Here is a 16,071-nt window from a genome sequence, read left to right on the forward strand (position 1 = left end):
AGCGGCTGCTTGCCACGCAAGGCCACCCGGGACCTACACAGCAGCACCGTCATGCTGCCAGGCTCGGCACACCGGATGCACACCGCACGCTGCCCCCATGTGGAGCTCAAGCAATTTTCTGGCCTTGGCTACCCACATCGGTGCGATTCATGGTCACCCCAAAGCGTTGGGCCCCACTCGCCTTGCGGGCTATGAGCTCCTGCTTCCCATGTGGCAAATTCTGCACTTTGGCCAGACGGGAGCAGTATGGAGGGTCCAAGCCAAATCCTGTTGGCATGTTCCCCTCCCAGCGCAGATTGGAATGTGTAAAGAACATAAGAGCGGCCACACTGGGTCAGACCAAAGGTTCATCCAGCACAGGATCCTGTCTGCTGACAGTGACCAATGCCAGGTGCCCCGGAGGTCTAGGGACACCATTCCTTACCCATCCTAGCTAATAGCCCTTAACGGACCTACCCTCCATGAATTTATCTAGCTCTCTTTTGAACCCTGTTATAGTCGTCATTTTCACAACCTCTAGACACCTAGGCTGTGTCCACACTGGCATGAATTTCCGGAAGTGCTTAAAACGGAATACTATTCCGTTTTCAGTTTTTCCGGAAAAGGAGCATCTACATTGGCAGGTTGCTTTTCCGGAAAAGCCCTTTTCCCGGAAAAGCGTCCGTGGCCAGTGTAGACGCGCTTTTCCAGAAAAGAGCCCCGATCGCCATTTTCGCCATCGGGGCTTTTCTCTGGAAAAGACTACTGGGCTGTCTACACTGGCCCTTTTCTGGAACAGTGTTCCGGAATAAGGACTTATGCCCGAGCGGGAGCAGAATAGTTTTTCCGGAATAGCGGCTGATTTTGTACAGTAGAGCATCGTTGCTTTACTGGAAATTCAAGGGCCAGTGTAGACAGCTCGCAGCTTATTCCGGAAAAGCGGCTGATTTTCCGGAATAAGTGGCCCAGTGTAGACACAGCCCTAGACACCTGTCAGGGATGGTCTAGAGAGTCAGTGCAGGCTCCTGCTGTGAGGGCAGGGGATTGGACTCAATGAGCTCTTGAGGTCCCCTCCAGTTCTAGTGTTCCATGATGCTGTGGGGAAGTGGCTGACAGAAGGGGGGGGTCTGTCTGCGGGAGACACACTGGCAGTTTGTCGGGGATGTGGGATTTAGAAGGGGGGGGGCTCTGTGAGAGAGACCTGCACTCGGCGGCGCTATAGTGTATGGCTGGAAATGTCTGTGAGAGCGACATGCAGCAAGCCAGGGATGTGCGGAAACGGAAGGATCTGGAAGGTCCAGGTTTAATTTATTTGGGGGGGAAGGGCTAACGCCAGTAAATGAATGATGGCGACACTGAAGTTGGATTGACGTTTTTCCATGGAGAATTGGCTGGCAATTATTTAGGGATCGCACTGGGACCACGCGAAGGCGTCTGGTGGGGCTGGAGTCGTTCATTAGCTGGGGGTGGGATGCGGACCCGTTGGGAATCCGGGGTGTTTTGCAGACAGGGCTTTTAGGTTTTTTGCCGCCCCAGCACAAAATATTTTGGCCGCCCCCCCTGCAGGACAGGCCCTAAGGAGCAAAGCCCCCTTGCACGTGGCGGCTCTTTGACTCCCACCAGCCCCCCCGCCCCCGGCCAAACCCAGCCTAGTCCTGGCCCCTCGCCATCCCCCCCCCGTTCAGACCCCGCCCCTACGCTGGGGGAGGGGCCAGGCGGGGGAGTCCCTGCCCCGGCAGGCGAAGCCGAGCAGGGCCAAAGCTGCGCATCCCAGCTTCGCTCAGGGCAGGGCGAGGCTGCGCGCGGGAGCGCAGGGGATCACGTCACGGGACCCAGATGCTGACGTCACGGCCGGGCGCTTCCCTCGCTTGCCCCTCCCCCCCCAGCTGGCACAGCGCCGGGCAGCAGCAGCAGCAGCCGCGCGCTCCGCTCCAGCCCTCCAGAGCTGCGCGCGATATTCAAAGACTCTTCAGCGGCTTTTGGTGCCGCGCAATGGCCGGTGGGTAGCGAGGGCGGGGGTCGGGCGGGGCGTGGTGTCAGGTCGGCTGCCGCAGGGCCGCGTGGCCGCCGTTTCGCCCCCCCCCCCCCCCCGGGCAGTTTCCTGCTCCCTGCACGGCGCGGGAGTGGGGGGCAGAATTTCCCGTTGGCACAAACGCACCTTGCAGGCGCGGGGCTGCAGTTCCGCCCGGGCCCGCTAGAGGCCGCTGTGGCCCGCCCAGCTGCGTTCTGGTGCTGACAGGCGGGTGCACGGATCTCAGGTCCCTGCCTGCCCCTCTGGCTGCAGCCACCTCCCGCCCTCGGTGCATGGGGGAGAACCTGGAGCCCCAGGCGGCCGCCCCTTTTCTGGCTCCTCCAGAACCTCTTCCTGAGATGCGGGCTGCACTTTTCCCCGCCCCCGCTTATTTCAGGGTCCCCTCCCCCCCCATCTGTGGTCCATACAAAGTCCTCCTGGCCTTGGCCAGAGCTGCCATTGACCACACCAGAGGAGGGGGGAGAGGGGCTCGGACAGGTGAAATCAGGAGGCGCAGAAATAAGTCTCCCTATCCGGACAGAGTTGTCACTTGGACAGGGAGTGTCAAGGCTGTTCTCCACTCTGGCACGACAAATGCCGAAATGGGGGCCCACAAAAGCATCCCAAGACCTGGTCTCTACAGGTACAAAAACTTCCCCTCAAAATCCTAATACCCGGATTTTGGAGAAATCCGCTGCCACCACCCAAGTAATTTCCAGCGAAAGACAGGGAAGAGATCACTTGAGAAACCTCCTCCCTCAGGTAAAACTCTTCCCCTGCCCCAACCTCCTTTTTACTTGGACTTGGTAAAAAACAGAGGGGATTTACAGACAACAATGGACTCTGCCCTTAGAATTAGGCACTGAGTCAAAGGACACAAAAATCGACCAGTACCAGTTAATTAGAACAAGAAATAACCTTTTATTATCAAAACAAAACTACGGTTGCAAGCATAGTAAAGTGGCTACATGGGAAGAGCCACCAGTTGATATACTCATTGGGAATCCCTGGGTTAAAACTTAGTTACAAAGAAAGACCAAACTCTTAACCAGCTCAGACATTATTTCCAAGTTCCCAAACCAGGAAAACAACCAATCCTGATAGACTAGCTAAAGTTTTTCCTACTTACACCTTGTCAGAAGTGCATCCTTGGAGACAGAAGTATCTCCCATGTCCTTTCTTCTTGGAAGAAACTGCTCTGCTTTTCAAAGGAGGGAAAAATAAAGACTCCTTTACCCCAGTTTGAAGTTCCTACCTGCATTATTACTGGCTGACCAGATACCTGGCTAGAGACAGAATTAACCCCTTAGTCACCAGGTGCTGGTCAGCACTCCTGAATAAGATAGGGAGCAATTTAAGTGCTGCAGGAGCGTGGGAATGGAAAAGCAAGCAGGGAACGTGACGTGAAGAACAGAAGAAAGTCTTGACAGCCATGGTGGAGCTGATAACATGCATGGCAGACTCATATGACAGCCAGATTCACAGGTACCACTTCCATCGCATGCTAGCCCACATTCCCTTCTCGCTAAGTTCCATAGCCTCCTCTCCCTGGGGCCCTAGAGGGGTTAGGGTTGATTTTAAGGGGAGCCTCACATTCATCTCTCAGGGATGTGCCCCAGCACAAGAGGCTGTTTGTCAGTCTCACATGCATGTGTGATTACTGCATGTGTGATTACTGCATGTGGGGAGGGAAAACTCAGTGGTTTGAGCATTGGCCTGCTAAACCCAGGGTTGTGAGTTCAGTCTTTGAGGAGGCCATTTAGGGACCTGGGGCAAAATCAGTCAGGGATGGTGCTTGGTCCTGCTGTGAAGGCAGGGGACTGGACTCAATGACCTTTCCAAGCTCCCTTCGAGTTCTAGGCGATAGGCATCTCCATTCATTTCATTTTATTTCATTTCATTACTGAACAGGGGGCTTGCAATACATTGCTTCCCCTTCTCTTCTCCTGCCTTTATTTCTTTTTCTGACCCTTCTTTCTTGTGTTCCCTAAATAACAATGCATGATTTCCCAACAACTGTAACTTTAATTATTGTGTTGCATGAGGGGGCTTTACAGGTGTTGAGGCTGTTCCCCACTCTGGCACTCTAAGTGCAGATGGTAGGGGCCCACCAGTGACCTTAAATACTATTCATATACAGGGTTCTGCTTACAAAAACTCCCCAAGGTCACAGATTCCCTGCCCTTGGGAGATAGCTGCTACCATTAAGAGTAACAATAATCCCCTTTTTCTTAAACCGAGGAAGAAGCACTTGAACTTCTTCCAGAGGGATACCCCAAGCTCTATTACCACAAGAGAGCTTGAAAAAGAAACAAACAGAAAACAAACTGCAGTCTTTGGGTGTGTCTAGACTACAGGGTTTTGTCGACAAAACTATACCTGCATCTACACTGCCGCTGAGTTCTGTCAACATAACGTTTTGTCGACGGCGGTAAGCTTCATTCTACAAGGAATAACGCCTTCTGTCGGCAGAGTTCTGTCGACAGAGGGTGTTATTTCATCTACACTGTCCTTTGTGTCTACACTGTCATGTCAACAAAGCGTCTTGCTTTGTCGACAGAACTGGATGTAGTCTAGACTCTCTTTGTCAGCAGAAGCTTTGTCGACAAAAGCCTGTAGTCTAGAGGTACCCTTTGATAGCTGATTTCTTAGTCTAGGCATGTATACACAGACCTCCTGCTACTTTTCAGGACACAAGAATCAAATTATCTCATTAAAAAAGGTGATTTTATTAACAAAACAAAAGTATATACTTAATAAAGCTTATATAGTTTCTAGGTGTTACAGAGTAACTGAGAAAAACAAATTAAAACCGAGAAAGATAGTATCTCTGGATGCCGCTTAGCTATATAGTGAATGCGAGGAAGTACATGGATTTCACACAGAGAAGTTTAACCAAACAACAACAAAAAAATAACCTGATCATGACTAAATATACACTTCTCTGTCTACTCTTGCTGGTCATAAGTATCTGGAGTCTGATGCTGTCTAAGGTCTGTGCTAGATCTGGAATGCCCCTGAACCCATGGAGGTGCAAGATAGTCCTGGTTTCTTCTGCACTGTGGGGACCAACCAATACTGACGCCTCCATTACTTAGAGAGGAACTGCAGCTATATGTAATCACACCCACCAGCATGATCAAATCCGGTGTCCCTCTTGGACCTTTGTTATTTCCGCCACAACAACCGTGACTCACCCTCAAGTACCGTGTTCTGATATCTGGATCTAAGGTCTGCATCAATTCTACGGGGATTTCGTCGTCTTCTCACTGATCTGCTGGGAGCTCTGCTCTGCCTGTCTCCAACAGTCTGGACCCATTGCTACCATTGCCACATGGGAACCCCCATCAGTTTAAACTTCACAGAATGGTGAGATCCCTTCTCCCCAGTATAGTCTCCTGACCCTGCCTTATGTGATCAGTTAGGCTACGTCTACACTGCTGGCTTTTGCTGGCAGAGAGTATGCAAATGAAGCGCTGATTAGCATTTTGCCAAGCTTCATTTGCATAACCTATTCGAGCCATTGATTGCAAAAACAAGCAGTGTAGACGTTTCCTTTTTGCGCAAAAAACCTTTTTGCTCAAGATCCTTCTCCTTCTCTGGGATGTTCACACTGCTTGTTTTTGTGCAAAAACGGCTTGAATAGATTATGCAAGTGAAACATGGCAAAATACTAATCAGCGCTTCATTTGCATTCTCTCTGCTGGCAAAAGCCGGCAGTGTAGGCAAAGCCTCAAGCTAGGTCTACATTGGCAAGATTTTGTGCAAATACTTCTAAGGTCAGAGTTTTTGTGTTAAAGTATTTGTGCAAGAGAGCGTCTACACTGGCCTGTGCTTTTGTGCAAGAGATGCGCTTTTGCGCAGAAGCATCCGTGCCAGTGTAGACACTCTTTTGTTCAAGAAAGCTCCGATGGCCATTTTAGCCATCGGCTTTCTTGCGCAAGAAATTCATGTTGCCTGTCTACACTGGCCTCTTGCTCAAGAACAGTTGCGAAGAGGGCTAATTCCTGAGCGGGAGCATCATAGTTCTTGCACAATAAGCCCTGATTTCACACATTAGAACGTCAGTGTTCTTGCACAAGAACTCCCCGCCCAGTGTAGACAGGCAGCATGTTTTTGTGCAAAAACAGCCACTTTTGCACAAAATCATGCCAATGTAGACACAGCCTCAGAGTTTGTAAAGTCAGATTTAAGTTAGATTTAATATTGTAACTGGTGTGTGTGTTTCTCTCCCCTTGTACGGTTACTACCTAGAAACAACTTTCATTGCTTAGATGCTTGCTTTCCTCTTTTTCTCTCCCCTCCCCAGGACTGTTGTTGGGTTCCCCATTCACTCTGCAACAACGCTCCTTGAATCTAAGCTACAGCCCCAATGGTGCCCCAAAATCCTGTGACCTTGCTTGCTGCAGAGTAGTTGTGGTGTGGGAGTGGGGATAGGGAGGCGCTGAACTTGGGGGCTTATGGTGGTGGCAACTTAAACTGCAGTTAAACCAGCCCATGGAGTCCAAAGGCACAGGAGGGGGTCACAACTTGGCATTGCTGTGCAACCAACCTGCTGAGTCCAGGGACAGATAAGGAGTCAGCTGCTGAGTGCTGATTAACCCACCTCTCAGACTGCTGTGGTAGTGGGTGTGTCTGTGTGTTCCTCTCCTTCTAGTGTAGGAAGAGCCCAGCCCTGGGGAACCTAGAACCTGCAGGAGAGAGGGAATTGGCAGAAGGGAGAAGTACAGCCCCTGTGGGAACACAAATAACACAAGCAGCACGTTAATAGAATTATAACACTGCCCTCCTCCCAAGGATAACCCTAATAAATGAGCATGCCCAAAAGTAACAGGCAAATCTGGTAACAGAAGAGGCAGCTGAGGAGAGGTGCATCCAGAGCGCCACACCAGAGGCTGCCCAAACCTTCACCAACAAACAGTTCCAGCTGCCTTTTCTGTCCCATGTGTTATTACACGGGGGCTACATCTACACTGGCACCCTTTTCCGGAAAAGCTTAAAACAGAACAGTTTTCCGTTATAAGTATTTCCGGAAAAAGCGCGTCTACATTGGCAAGATGCTTTTCCGGAAAAGCACTTTTTCCGGAAAAGCGTCCGTGGCCAATGTAGACGCGCTTTTCTGCAAAAAAGCCCCGATAGTCATTTTCGTGATCGGGGCTTTTTTGCGGAAAAGATTACTGTGCTGTCTACACTGGTCCTTTTCCGGAACAGTTTTTCCGGAAAAGGACTTTTGCCCGAACGGGAGCAGCATAATTTTTCTGGAAAAACTTTGACAATTTTACAGTAGATCGTCATTGCTTTTCCGGAAAAGCAAGTGGCGGCCAGTGTAGACAGCTGGCAAGTTATTCCGGAAAAGCGGATGCTTTTCTGGAATAAGTGGCCCAGTGTAGACACAGCAGACTGTTTATCTTTCCCCATCTCGCTCCCCTTCCCAGCCTGCCAGTCTCTTGTCAGAGTTTTTCTAGTTCCTTCATTGTCCTTTGCATCCTGCCTAGCCTTCACTGAGCCAGTGAACCACTCACAGGTAAGTGAGAGTCTCTTTTACAGTCTGGGTGGGGTGTTAATAGCTGTGTAGAGAGCAGGGATAGAAGAATTATAGAAATCAGAATGTGTGGGTAAGATCAGAGCACAATGGTAACTGTTCTGGTCTCACTGATGGGTTTTATCTTCCAGACAATGGGGCTCAAACTGTGCCATGGAAACATCCAGGTGTCCTTGGAGCTGCAGCTGTAATCGGGGCTGCGGTGGTCATCATAATTGCTTTAGCAGCAGCTCTGGGAGGTAAGTTCCCACCCCCTGAAGAGTCAGTCTCTGGGATTTTCTGCTTTTGTGATGCCTATTTTCTAGAGCTGGCAGGGACCTTAAAAGGTCATTTAGTCCAGGCCCCTGCCTTCACAGAAGGATTAAGTACTATCCCTTACAGATTTTTGCCCTAGGTCCCTAAATGGCCCCCTGAAGGCTTGAAGTCACAACCCTGGGTTTAGCAGGCCAATGCTCAAACTACTGAGTTATCCCTCCCCCCACTGTCTGCTCCTGGGTGCTTGTAGACAAGAGAGTTTTATAATGTCTGATGTACTTAATGGGTAGTGTGAGAATAAATGTTAAGCAGCTTTAACTCTGCCGGCCACTCTTCTCTGGTTAGCAGGGAGGAACAGTCTTCTAGGCCCGTGTAAAGATGCATCAGGCAGACACTGCATGTGTCTGTATCTGACATTAACATAGAAACAGATTAGAAGGATCCTTATGATTCAGCATGATCACACCGCTGCTCTTAGGAGTAATTAGAATACAGACTGTACTATAAAGAAAATATGATGAAAGATTAAAAGTTTGTACTAATAGAAGCTTTGCAGTGGAACTTTAAGCAACAGCCATGATGGGGTGTGGGCATATGTGTGCCTTTGTGTGTATGAATATGCATATACCAGAATAATGTTACGATGGCAATAAATGTGGTGTTTTGCCTTCTCGCCCCGGAAAGATATCCCGTGAAATTCTTTCAAGGATAAGAATCGAGACAGGTTGAGGATCCTCTTCCTGGCCCGTGGTACAGGTTTGCAGTTTTTGTATTGCATACTGTGTGCTGAAAATATTGTTAGCGAGGTTAAGAACTATTAGTAAGTCTTAACAACTAATTGGTTAAACTAGGATGAGAAGTTGATAAACATTAGACATTTAAAATGTTAAAGGACCAGGAGGCGTGGGGGGTAACTGAGGAGCCCACCCTCCTGTAAATTGGTAGTGGGACAAAGCCTATGTCCGTGGAAAGGGGCCGATGAGCACGGAAAGCAGGATCAGGTCCAGACAAGCAGGCAGGAAAGCAAGCGAGATTGGAAAATAGGTTCAGAGTCCTGAGAGCACAGTGGTAGGAGTAAAGGAAAGCAGTTAAGTCCAGGCATTGGAAATTCAAATCCCTGAAATAAAATGTGGAGTGGTAACATCTGAACGAAAGAACTTTTCCTTTTGGAGATGAGCAAGTATATTAAGGAAAAAGAGCGAGATGTTAACTCTGCAGAGTATGGAGAGGATGGAGACATCAGATTGTTGTAAAAATTCTAAAAAGAAGAAAAGCGTGATAGGAAAAGAATTCTTGGTTTCTTTGCAGCCTTTTGAAAAATGGGCCCTTTTCCAAGGGAACCTCTGTAAATAATCCAGGCAAAGAGACAATCTGATTTAATATTTGACTATGGACACGTTAGTTAAATTTAGTTAAATTTGCTAAAAGAGCAGAAGGGGTTTCTATTGAGACTTGACCGCCCAAATGTATAAAATGTGCGCAATCTATGCACAGGTGTGTAAAAATAATTAAAGTAGTGTAAAGGAAATTAAATAAAGGAGAATGTATGCATGTATGCATCTCTGTGAGATTTTTAAGACCTCCTTAAACACTTCTGTTTTGCAGGTTTGTAAAGCTCTTTTTTGTAGGCTTCAGATGATTTGGTTTGGTTTGGTTTGGTTTTTAATAAAGCCAATTCATTCAAAGTTGCAAAAGTGACAAGACGCTTTTTGCCAGACAGAGGTAACTAGTGTTGCTTTGGCTTTTGGTATTCGACATGTAACCCCTTAAGATATCTCAATGCTTTATCAGGTTCAAAGTCTTCTTATAAACCAAGTTATGGCTGATACAAAGGGTAGCCAAAACCAAGAAAATAGAGAGAGAGCCTGGATTTCTTGTTCAGTTACTACCTGAAAATAAAGGTAAAGGTTTGCAAAGTAAAGAAACTCTACAAATTTTGCCACCTCACTGTTTACCCATCTCTTTAGATAATTTATGAATATGTTGACTAGGATTGGTTCCAGGACAGACCCTTGGGGGACCTCACTAGTTACCTCTCTCCATTCTGAAAACTGACCGTTTATATCTACTCTTTGTTTCCTGTCTCTTAACTTTTACCAATCCACGAGAGGACCTTCCACTTGACAGTTTAGTTTGCTTTAGGTGAGGGACCTTGTCGAAGGCTTTCTGGAGATTTAAATGCATTATATCACCTGGATCCCTGTAGTGAGTCAGTGTGGGGATCCTGTTGACCCTGAAAAGGAAACTCTCTCTAAGACCCCTTACTGGGCTTGGCCAGAGCAACCCAGCCCCTGAGGACCAGAGGCTGAGGTAGGTAGACGGTGGAAGTGGGAAGCGGCCTAGGGACAGCCATTGGGTTGGTTGAGGAAATGGAGGTCAACTGGTTGGCGTGTTGCGGTCAGGATCTCCGCTGACCCAGTGGCATTCCGAACTGCCACTTTTAGGGCCCTGGGCCAGGACGCAGTGAAGCAGGTGGGCCTACGTCCCCCCCCACCACTCTTCCCTTTGGAGGGCAGATTTCCCCTGAGGGGATAATCCCCCTGGGTGTGTCTAGACTGGCAAGTTTTTACGCAAAATCATAGGTTTTTGCGGAAAAACTTGCCAGCTGTCTACACTGGCCGCTTGAATTTCCGCAAGAACACTGACGATCTCATGTAAGATCGTCAGTGTTCTTTCGGAAATACTGTGCTGCTCCCGTTCGGGCAAAAGCCCTCTTGCGCAAATCATTTGCGCAAGAGGGCCAGTGTAAACAGCACAGTACTGTTTTGTGCAAAAAAGCCCCGATCGTGAAAATGGCGATCGGGGCTTTTTTGCGGAAAACCACGTCTAGATTGGCCACGGATGCTTTTCCGCAAAAAGTGCTTTTGCGGAAATGCGTCCTGCAAATCTAGACGCGATTTTCCGAAAATGCTTTTAACGGAAAACTTTTCCGTTAAAAGCATTTCTGGAAAATCATGCCAGTGTAGACATAGCCCCTGTGCTTGTCGACTTTCTTCCAAACAAAGAGACCCGACCCCTCGCCCCCAGCCTGCAGCAGGGCTTGACAATCTATGTAATCTACTTGCCCTGGGATTACAACCCGGAAGAGCCGAGTTCAGGTGATCTGCGCATGCTGGCGAGCAGGGCTCACCGTGGCTCAGCGAGCCCTGTTAGTAAGTCCCAACAACTAATTGGTGAATCTAGGATGAGAAGTTGGTAAACATTAGACATTTAAAATGTTAAAGGACCAAGAGGCGTGGGGGGTAGCTGAGGAGCCCACCCTCCTGAAAATTGGTAGTGGGACAAAGCCTGTGTCCGTGGAAAGGGGCCGATCAGCACAGAAAGCAGAATCAGGACATCAGCTGGTCTGTGTGTTGTGGTCAGGATCCCCACTGACCCAGTGGCACCCCGCACTGCCACTGTTAGGGCCATGGGCTGGGACGCAGTGGAGTGGGTGGGCCTGCGTCCCCCCCACCTCTTTCCTTGGGGGGCTGGTTCTCCCCCCCCCCCCGAGACCCGACTCCCCCTCCCCCCCAGGCTGCAGACAGGCCTGCACTTTGGAACTATTTGTTTGTTGCCTCGCCCTGACTAAGGGTGCGGCTTTTCTAAGCTGAGGCTCAGCCTGACTCCAGGCCCAAGCCCCTGAACTGCTTTTGGGGTTTGCTTTGGCCTAGGATCTGGACATTTGGACTGCGGCTTAGCTGGGCTATAGGCCAGAGACCCCCCATTACCCACTGGTAGGCCAGCTCAGGAGCTGGGTTTCCTAGGCCCCCGAAATGGTCTGGCCGTCATCTAGGGTACATCTAGACTACAGGCTTTTGTCGACAGAGGCTTTGTTGACAGAGGCTGTCAACAAAGCTTCTGTCGACAAAGAGCGTCTAGACTACAGCCAGTTCTAGTGTAGACGCAAAGGACAGTGTAGATGCAATAACACCGTCTATCGACAGAATCCACTTTTGTAGGCACACCCCTAGTGAGGCAACTTGGCCTCCCTCCAGCCAAAGACGAGTCCAGTCCCCCTTGTCCAGACGCTTGTTGCCCCCCTCAAAGAATTCGAGTTGATTTAAGGTTTAAATGGTCTTAGGAAGCAAATCCAGCAGCAGCAAATCCAGCAGCAGCAGCAAGCCCAGCAGGTCACGTCCGCTTGTTGGGGTCTGATTCCCCCTAGTGGCCGCTCCGTGGAACTGGCTGAATTACTGCACCACTCTTAATCTTCTGTTGCATTTGGAGTGAATGCAACCCTATGCCATGGGCAGGAGGGACAAGGGGCCAGCCAGTAGCTGGTGGGACAAAGTCCCTAGGCATCTGGGAGAGGTAGCGGGGGGAGGCTACCTGAGACCAGCAAAAAAGATCAGCCCCCAACACACCACACTCACTAGCAGGGGCAGGGGAAGTGGAGCAACACAGCCCCAGCTCTCTTTGCTATCCTGGGGCATCCCTCAGAGCAGAACAGCCCCTGCACTCACGGGCGGGAAGCAGAGTGATGCGACTCTGGCAACAGAACAGGCCATACCGCCACTGCCAGCACCAGAACCCTGGCAGGTAGTCCCCTGGGCACATTGGCTGGGGGGAAGAGGGAGAGGGCGGAGCAAGGGCAGGGAAGGAGTGGGGCAAGTTTGGGGAAGAGGGGGCAGAGGGCAGAGCAAGTGGAGGGAGAGGCAGGATCTGGGGTATAGGGGATTTGGCTCTTCCTTGGGCTGGGTGAGGGTCACGTGGTCTGTGCCCCCTCCCCTCATGTGCATCCGCACCAGTCACCCCTCTGTGTGAACCTTTCTGCTTTGAGGCCTGCATGGAGGGGGCAGAGTACCCTGGGGCAGGCTGTCCCCTCACTGCCTATGAGAGTGTGTGTGTTGCCATTTGCTATGAAGCAGCAGGTGCTGACAGCTCTCAGAGAGCAGCTGTGTAACCCACGGGTCTGATCTGTTCTCAGAGTCCCTGTGCTCCCGTGCCTGCTTGTTCTCCACTGAGAGATGGGAATGATCTCTTTCTCTTTCTCTTTCTCTCTTTTTCCAAGTGGAAAGATCTAAACAGCCTCCTCCCTGCCCCCCTACTTCTGGGTGCCCGGAGAACTGGATCAGAATCCAGGGGAAAATCTACTATTTTTCGAAGGCCGAAGGGAACTGGACCAACAGCCAGAAGAACTGCTCTTCATATGCTGCCTCCCTGGCCACGATTGAGAGTCTACAGCAGCTGGTGAGCCGCACGGACGCTTTGTGCCAAGCCCGGCGATAGCCGGCACCGCAGGGTGAGCTGGAGTCAGGCTGGGCCCAGCCCCCCTAGGGCAGAGGGGAGCCGGGCGCCTCCCGGGCTGCAGGCCAGAGTCGGTGCGGTTCTGCCAGCCAAATCCTGGTTGGTTCTGGGGCTCCAGCCTTCCCCACCCTCCAGCTGCTCAGCGTCCTAGTTTGAGACTCCCCCTGTGCGGGGCTGAGCCGGCTGCAGGCCCAGCAGTAAGGCCTGATGAAGAAAGGGGCTTTAGGGACTGGAACCCTGCACCCCCTCATCTTGGGGCCCTGGCTGCAGCCTGTAACGCCCGTGTTCTGGGCCATCCCCATCCCAGACGGCTCCACTCCCCTGAGGGACGTGCCTGGGAGCTGGGCTGTGGGGAGCGCAGTGGGCTGGGGCCAGGTCACGCTGTTTCCTAGCACCGCAGTGAATGCAGGGGTGGAGCATCCCCTGTTGCCGGTCCCAGTCCTCCCCTCACCCCTGGTAGTCTCCTGGGCCCTGTCGCTTGAGGAAAAGGGACTTGGAAGAGGGGATGGAGCAGGGGTGGGAAGAGGTGGGGTCAGATGGAGGCTGGGATGGCAGGAGAGACCGGGGGTTGTTCTTGGTCCTGCATCTTCCTAGGGCAGGCGCTAGGTAGGGTCCTATCCTAGCCCCCTCCCCAACTTCCTGCCCTGACCCCCCTCCCCAAAGTGGAGGTTGCATGGAGACAGCGCTTGAATGAAATGTGTTACTTTTACCCTTGCTCCCCAGCTCCACAAAGCCCCAGAGTTCCCCCATGGTTGGGGTGGAGACAATTCTGCCCTGTGCTCCCTGCCCTCCACTGCCCTGCCCTGGTGGCGGGGTCTGTCTGCCCACTCCTGCAGCTCCCTCTCCCCCCTGCCCTGCTGCGCCCTGAGAAGGGGCCACTGGGCCGACAGTGACCTTGTTGCTCAATCCCTGCTTCACCCAGTAGGTGCCAAAGCCCCAGGACCTGGTCGGCTGAAGGGTTAATACTGTTAGCAGAGTTGGGCTAACAGCTGGTTTTGTTGGGTTTCTAAGCGCTCCCTGCTGCCCTACCCAGGCAGACTGGACCACTGGATCGGCCTCCGGAAGGACGCAGGCGGGGTCTGGAGATGGGTCAATGGCACCGAGTTCGACCATCGGTGAGTCTGTTTCTCTGCATTGGGTGGGGGTTGATGGAAATGCCCCACTGGCTGCTTTCACCTCCCCTCCTGCCTGGGGCTGTGCAGGGAGGGGGGGGATCCTGAGGGGCTGTGAGTGCGGTAGCTCCCCTCCCTCTCTTGGGGTGTCTCCCCCGGTCTGTGCCTGGCACACGCTGACTCTAGCTCCGACTGCCTCTGGCTTGCAGGTTTGAAATACAAGGGGGAGCCGACTGTGCCTACCTGAATGACGACCTCAATGTCAGCAGCTCCAGCTGCAGCACGCCGAGGAAATGGCTCTGCAGCAAACCTGATGCCCCTACCCAGGGAGGGGAGTGTGTCGTGGGAGGGAGATCATAAGCCCAAAGGAATCTGTTCCGGTTCCCTTCATGACCTCCCAGTGGCGGATGAAGGCCCAGCTGGGGAAAGCAAACCCCAGTCCCACCCCTGGAGCCAGAACCCACTCACCCCCAACCCGATCCTTCCTGGCCACCTGGAGGGCTGGGGCTGCCGTGCTGTGGCCCGGGCCCCAGCCCTCCCTGGCAGCTAAGATGCCGGACCGCCATGCTGCGTCCCCAGCCCTCCCTGATGGCTAGGGAATCCAGGCTGCTATGCTGTGTCTCTAGCCTTCCCCAGCATCCAAGAAGCTAAGCTGCCATGTCGCAACCACAGCCCCCCTGCCAGCCAAGCATGTAGGCAATTTTAGGGTATGTCTAGTCTACAGGGTTTTGTTGACAGAAGTTGTCAACAGATACTGTTGACAAAGCTTCTGTCGACAAAGAGCGTCTAGACTACATCCAGTTCTGTCGTCAAAGCAAGACGCTTTGTCGACATAACAGTGTGGACGCAAAGGACAGTGTAGATGCAATAATGCCTTCTATCGAAGAACTCTGTCTATAAAAGGCGTTATTCCTCGTAGAATGAGGTTTATATATGTCGACAAAACTGCTGAGTTTTGTCTACATTATGTCGACATAACTCAAAGGCAGTGTGGACGCAGGTATAGTTTTGTCAACAAAAGTCCACTTGAAATTCTTTCAAGCTGAAAAGAGTTCCGTGGCCAAATACAATTGGGAAACACTGACCTAATCAAAGATGAACCATTGTGGAGTTGGTATTGTCCAGATGTTTTCAAAAGTCAGAAAAGAAGTGATCCACATGTGTTTCTCCTTGTATGTCTCATTCACTGTCTCATTACCAGTGTATGACCCAGACAACGAGATGTACAGGCAGTTGGCAGCTGTCTGTTCCAATAGTGTGTGTCTAGACTACAGGGTTTTGTCGACAAAAGTGGACTTTTGTCGACAAAACTATACCTGCATCCACACTGCCTTTGAGTTATGTCAACATAACGTCAACAAAACTCAGCAGTTTTGTCGACATATGTAAACCTCATTCTACGAGGAATAACGCCTTTTGTTGACAGAGTTCTGTCGACAGAAGGCATTATTGCATCTACACTGTCCTTTGCGTCCACTGTTATGTCGAGAAAGCGGCTTGCTTTGTCAACAGAACTGGATGTAGTCTAGACGCTCTTTGTCGACAGAAGCTTTGTCGACAGTATGTGTCGACAAAACTTCTGTCGACAAAACCCTGTAGTCTAGACGTACCCTTAATGACCCCAAAGCTGACACCGTCAGAGAATGTGTTACTGGTGAGGCTGACCAAAGGGAAAAGTAAGATGGAGAGGGTGACCTACTCTGGAAATGGCCAATTTTGTGTGGTAACCAATCAAAAGAGGTTCTAATATGATCCCTTGGGAGTGTCCTGCTACAGATCCAAATTGCTGTTTTACTCCAAAATATCCTGCCCTGATGGGGAATCAAGCAGTTTTTCCTATTCCCCACGTTTGAAAATATTGCCATCATCCAATTTAATTCAGACTACTAGGATACATCTAGACTACAGGCTTTTGTCTACAGAAGTTTTGACAAAGCTTCTGT

At 50.9% G+C, this 16,071-nt stretch overlaps 1 protein-coding gene across 1 annotated transcript; it reads left to right on the forward strand.

Moving 5' to 3' along the window:
- The first annotated feature begins 1,762 nt into the window (after window positions 1-1,762).
- LOC142823131 (C-type lectin domain family 2 member E-like) lies at window positions 1,763-14,920 on the forward strand. Its single transcript, XM_075913530.2, has 5 exons — window positions 1,763-1,978; window positions 7,664-7,771; window positions 12,781-12,959; window positions 14,028-14,131; window positions 14,338-14,920. Exons 1-5 carry the CDS (start codon window positions 1,816-1,818, stop codon window positions 14,486-14,488), a joined length of 705 nt encoding a protein of 234 aa, XP_075769645.2. The 5' UTR covers window positions 1,763-1,815; the 3' UTR covers window positions 14,489-14,920.
- Window positions 14,921-16,071: the final 1,151 nt, after the last annotated feature.

Source organism: Pelodiscus sinensis, chromosome 19 (genome assembly GCF_052426305.1).
Source record: "Pelodiscus sinensis isolate ZL-2025 chromosome 19, ASM5242630v1, whole genome shotgun sequence".
NCBI classification, from domain to species: domain Eukaryota; kingdom Metazoa; phylum Chordata; order Testudines; family Trionychidae; genus Pelodiscus; species Pelodiscus sinensis.

Bases quoted from the DNA above. Each gene is read 5' to 3' on its own strand.
- LOC142823131 (XM_075913530.2), top strand. From the start codon at position 1,816: ATGCTGACGTCACGGCCGGGCGCTTCCCTCGCTTGCCCCTCCCCCCCC. The intron at 12,960-14,027 runs GTGAGCCGCACG...TGGGTTTCTAAG, and splicing joins TTGAGAGTCTACAGCAGCTG to CGCTCCCTGCTGCCCTACCC. The intron at 14,132-14,337 runs GTGAGTCTGTTT...TCTGGCTTGCAG, and splicing joins GGCACCGAGTTCGACCATCG to GTTTGAAATACAAGGGGGAG.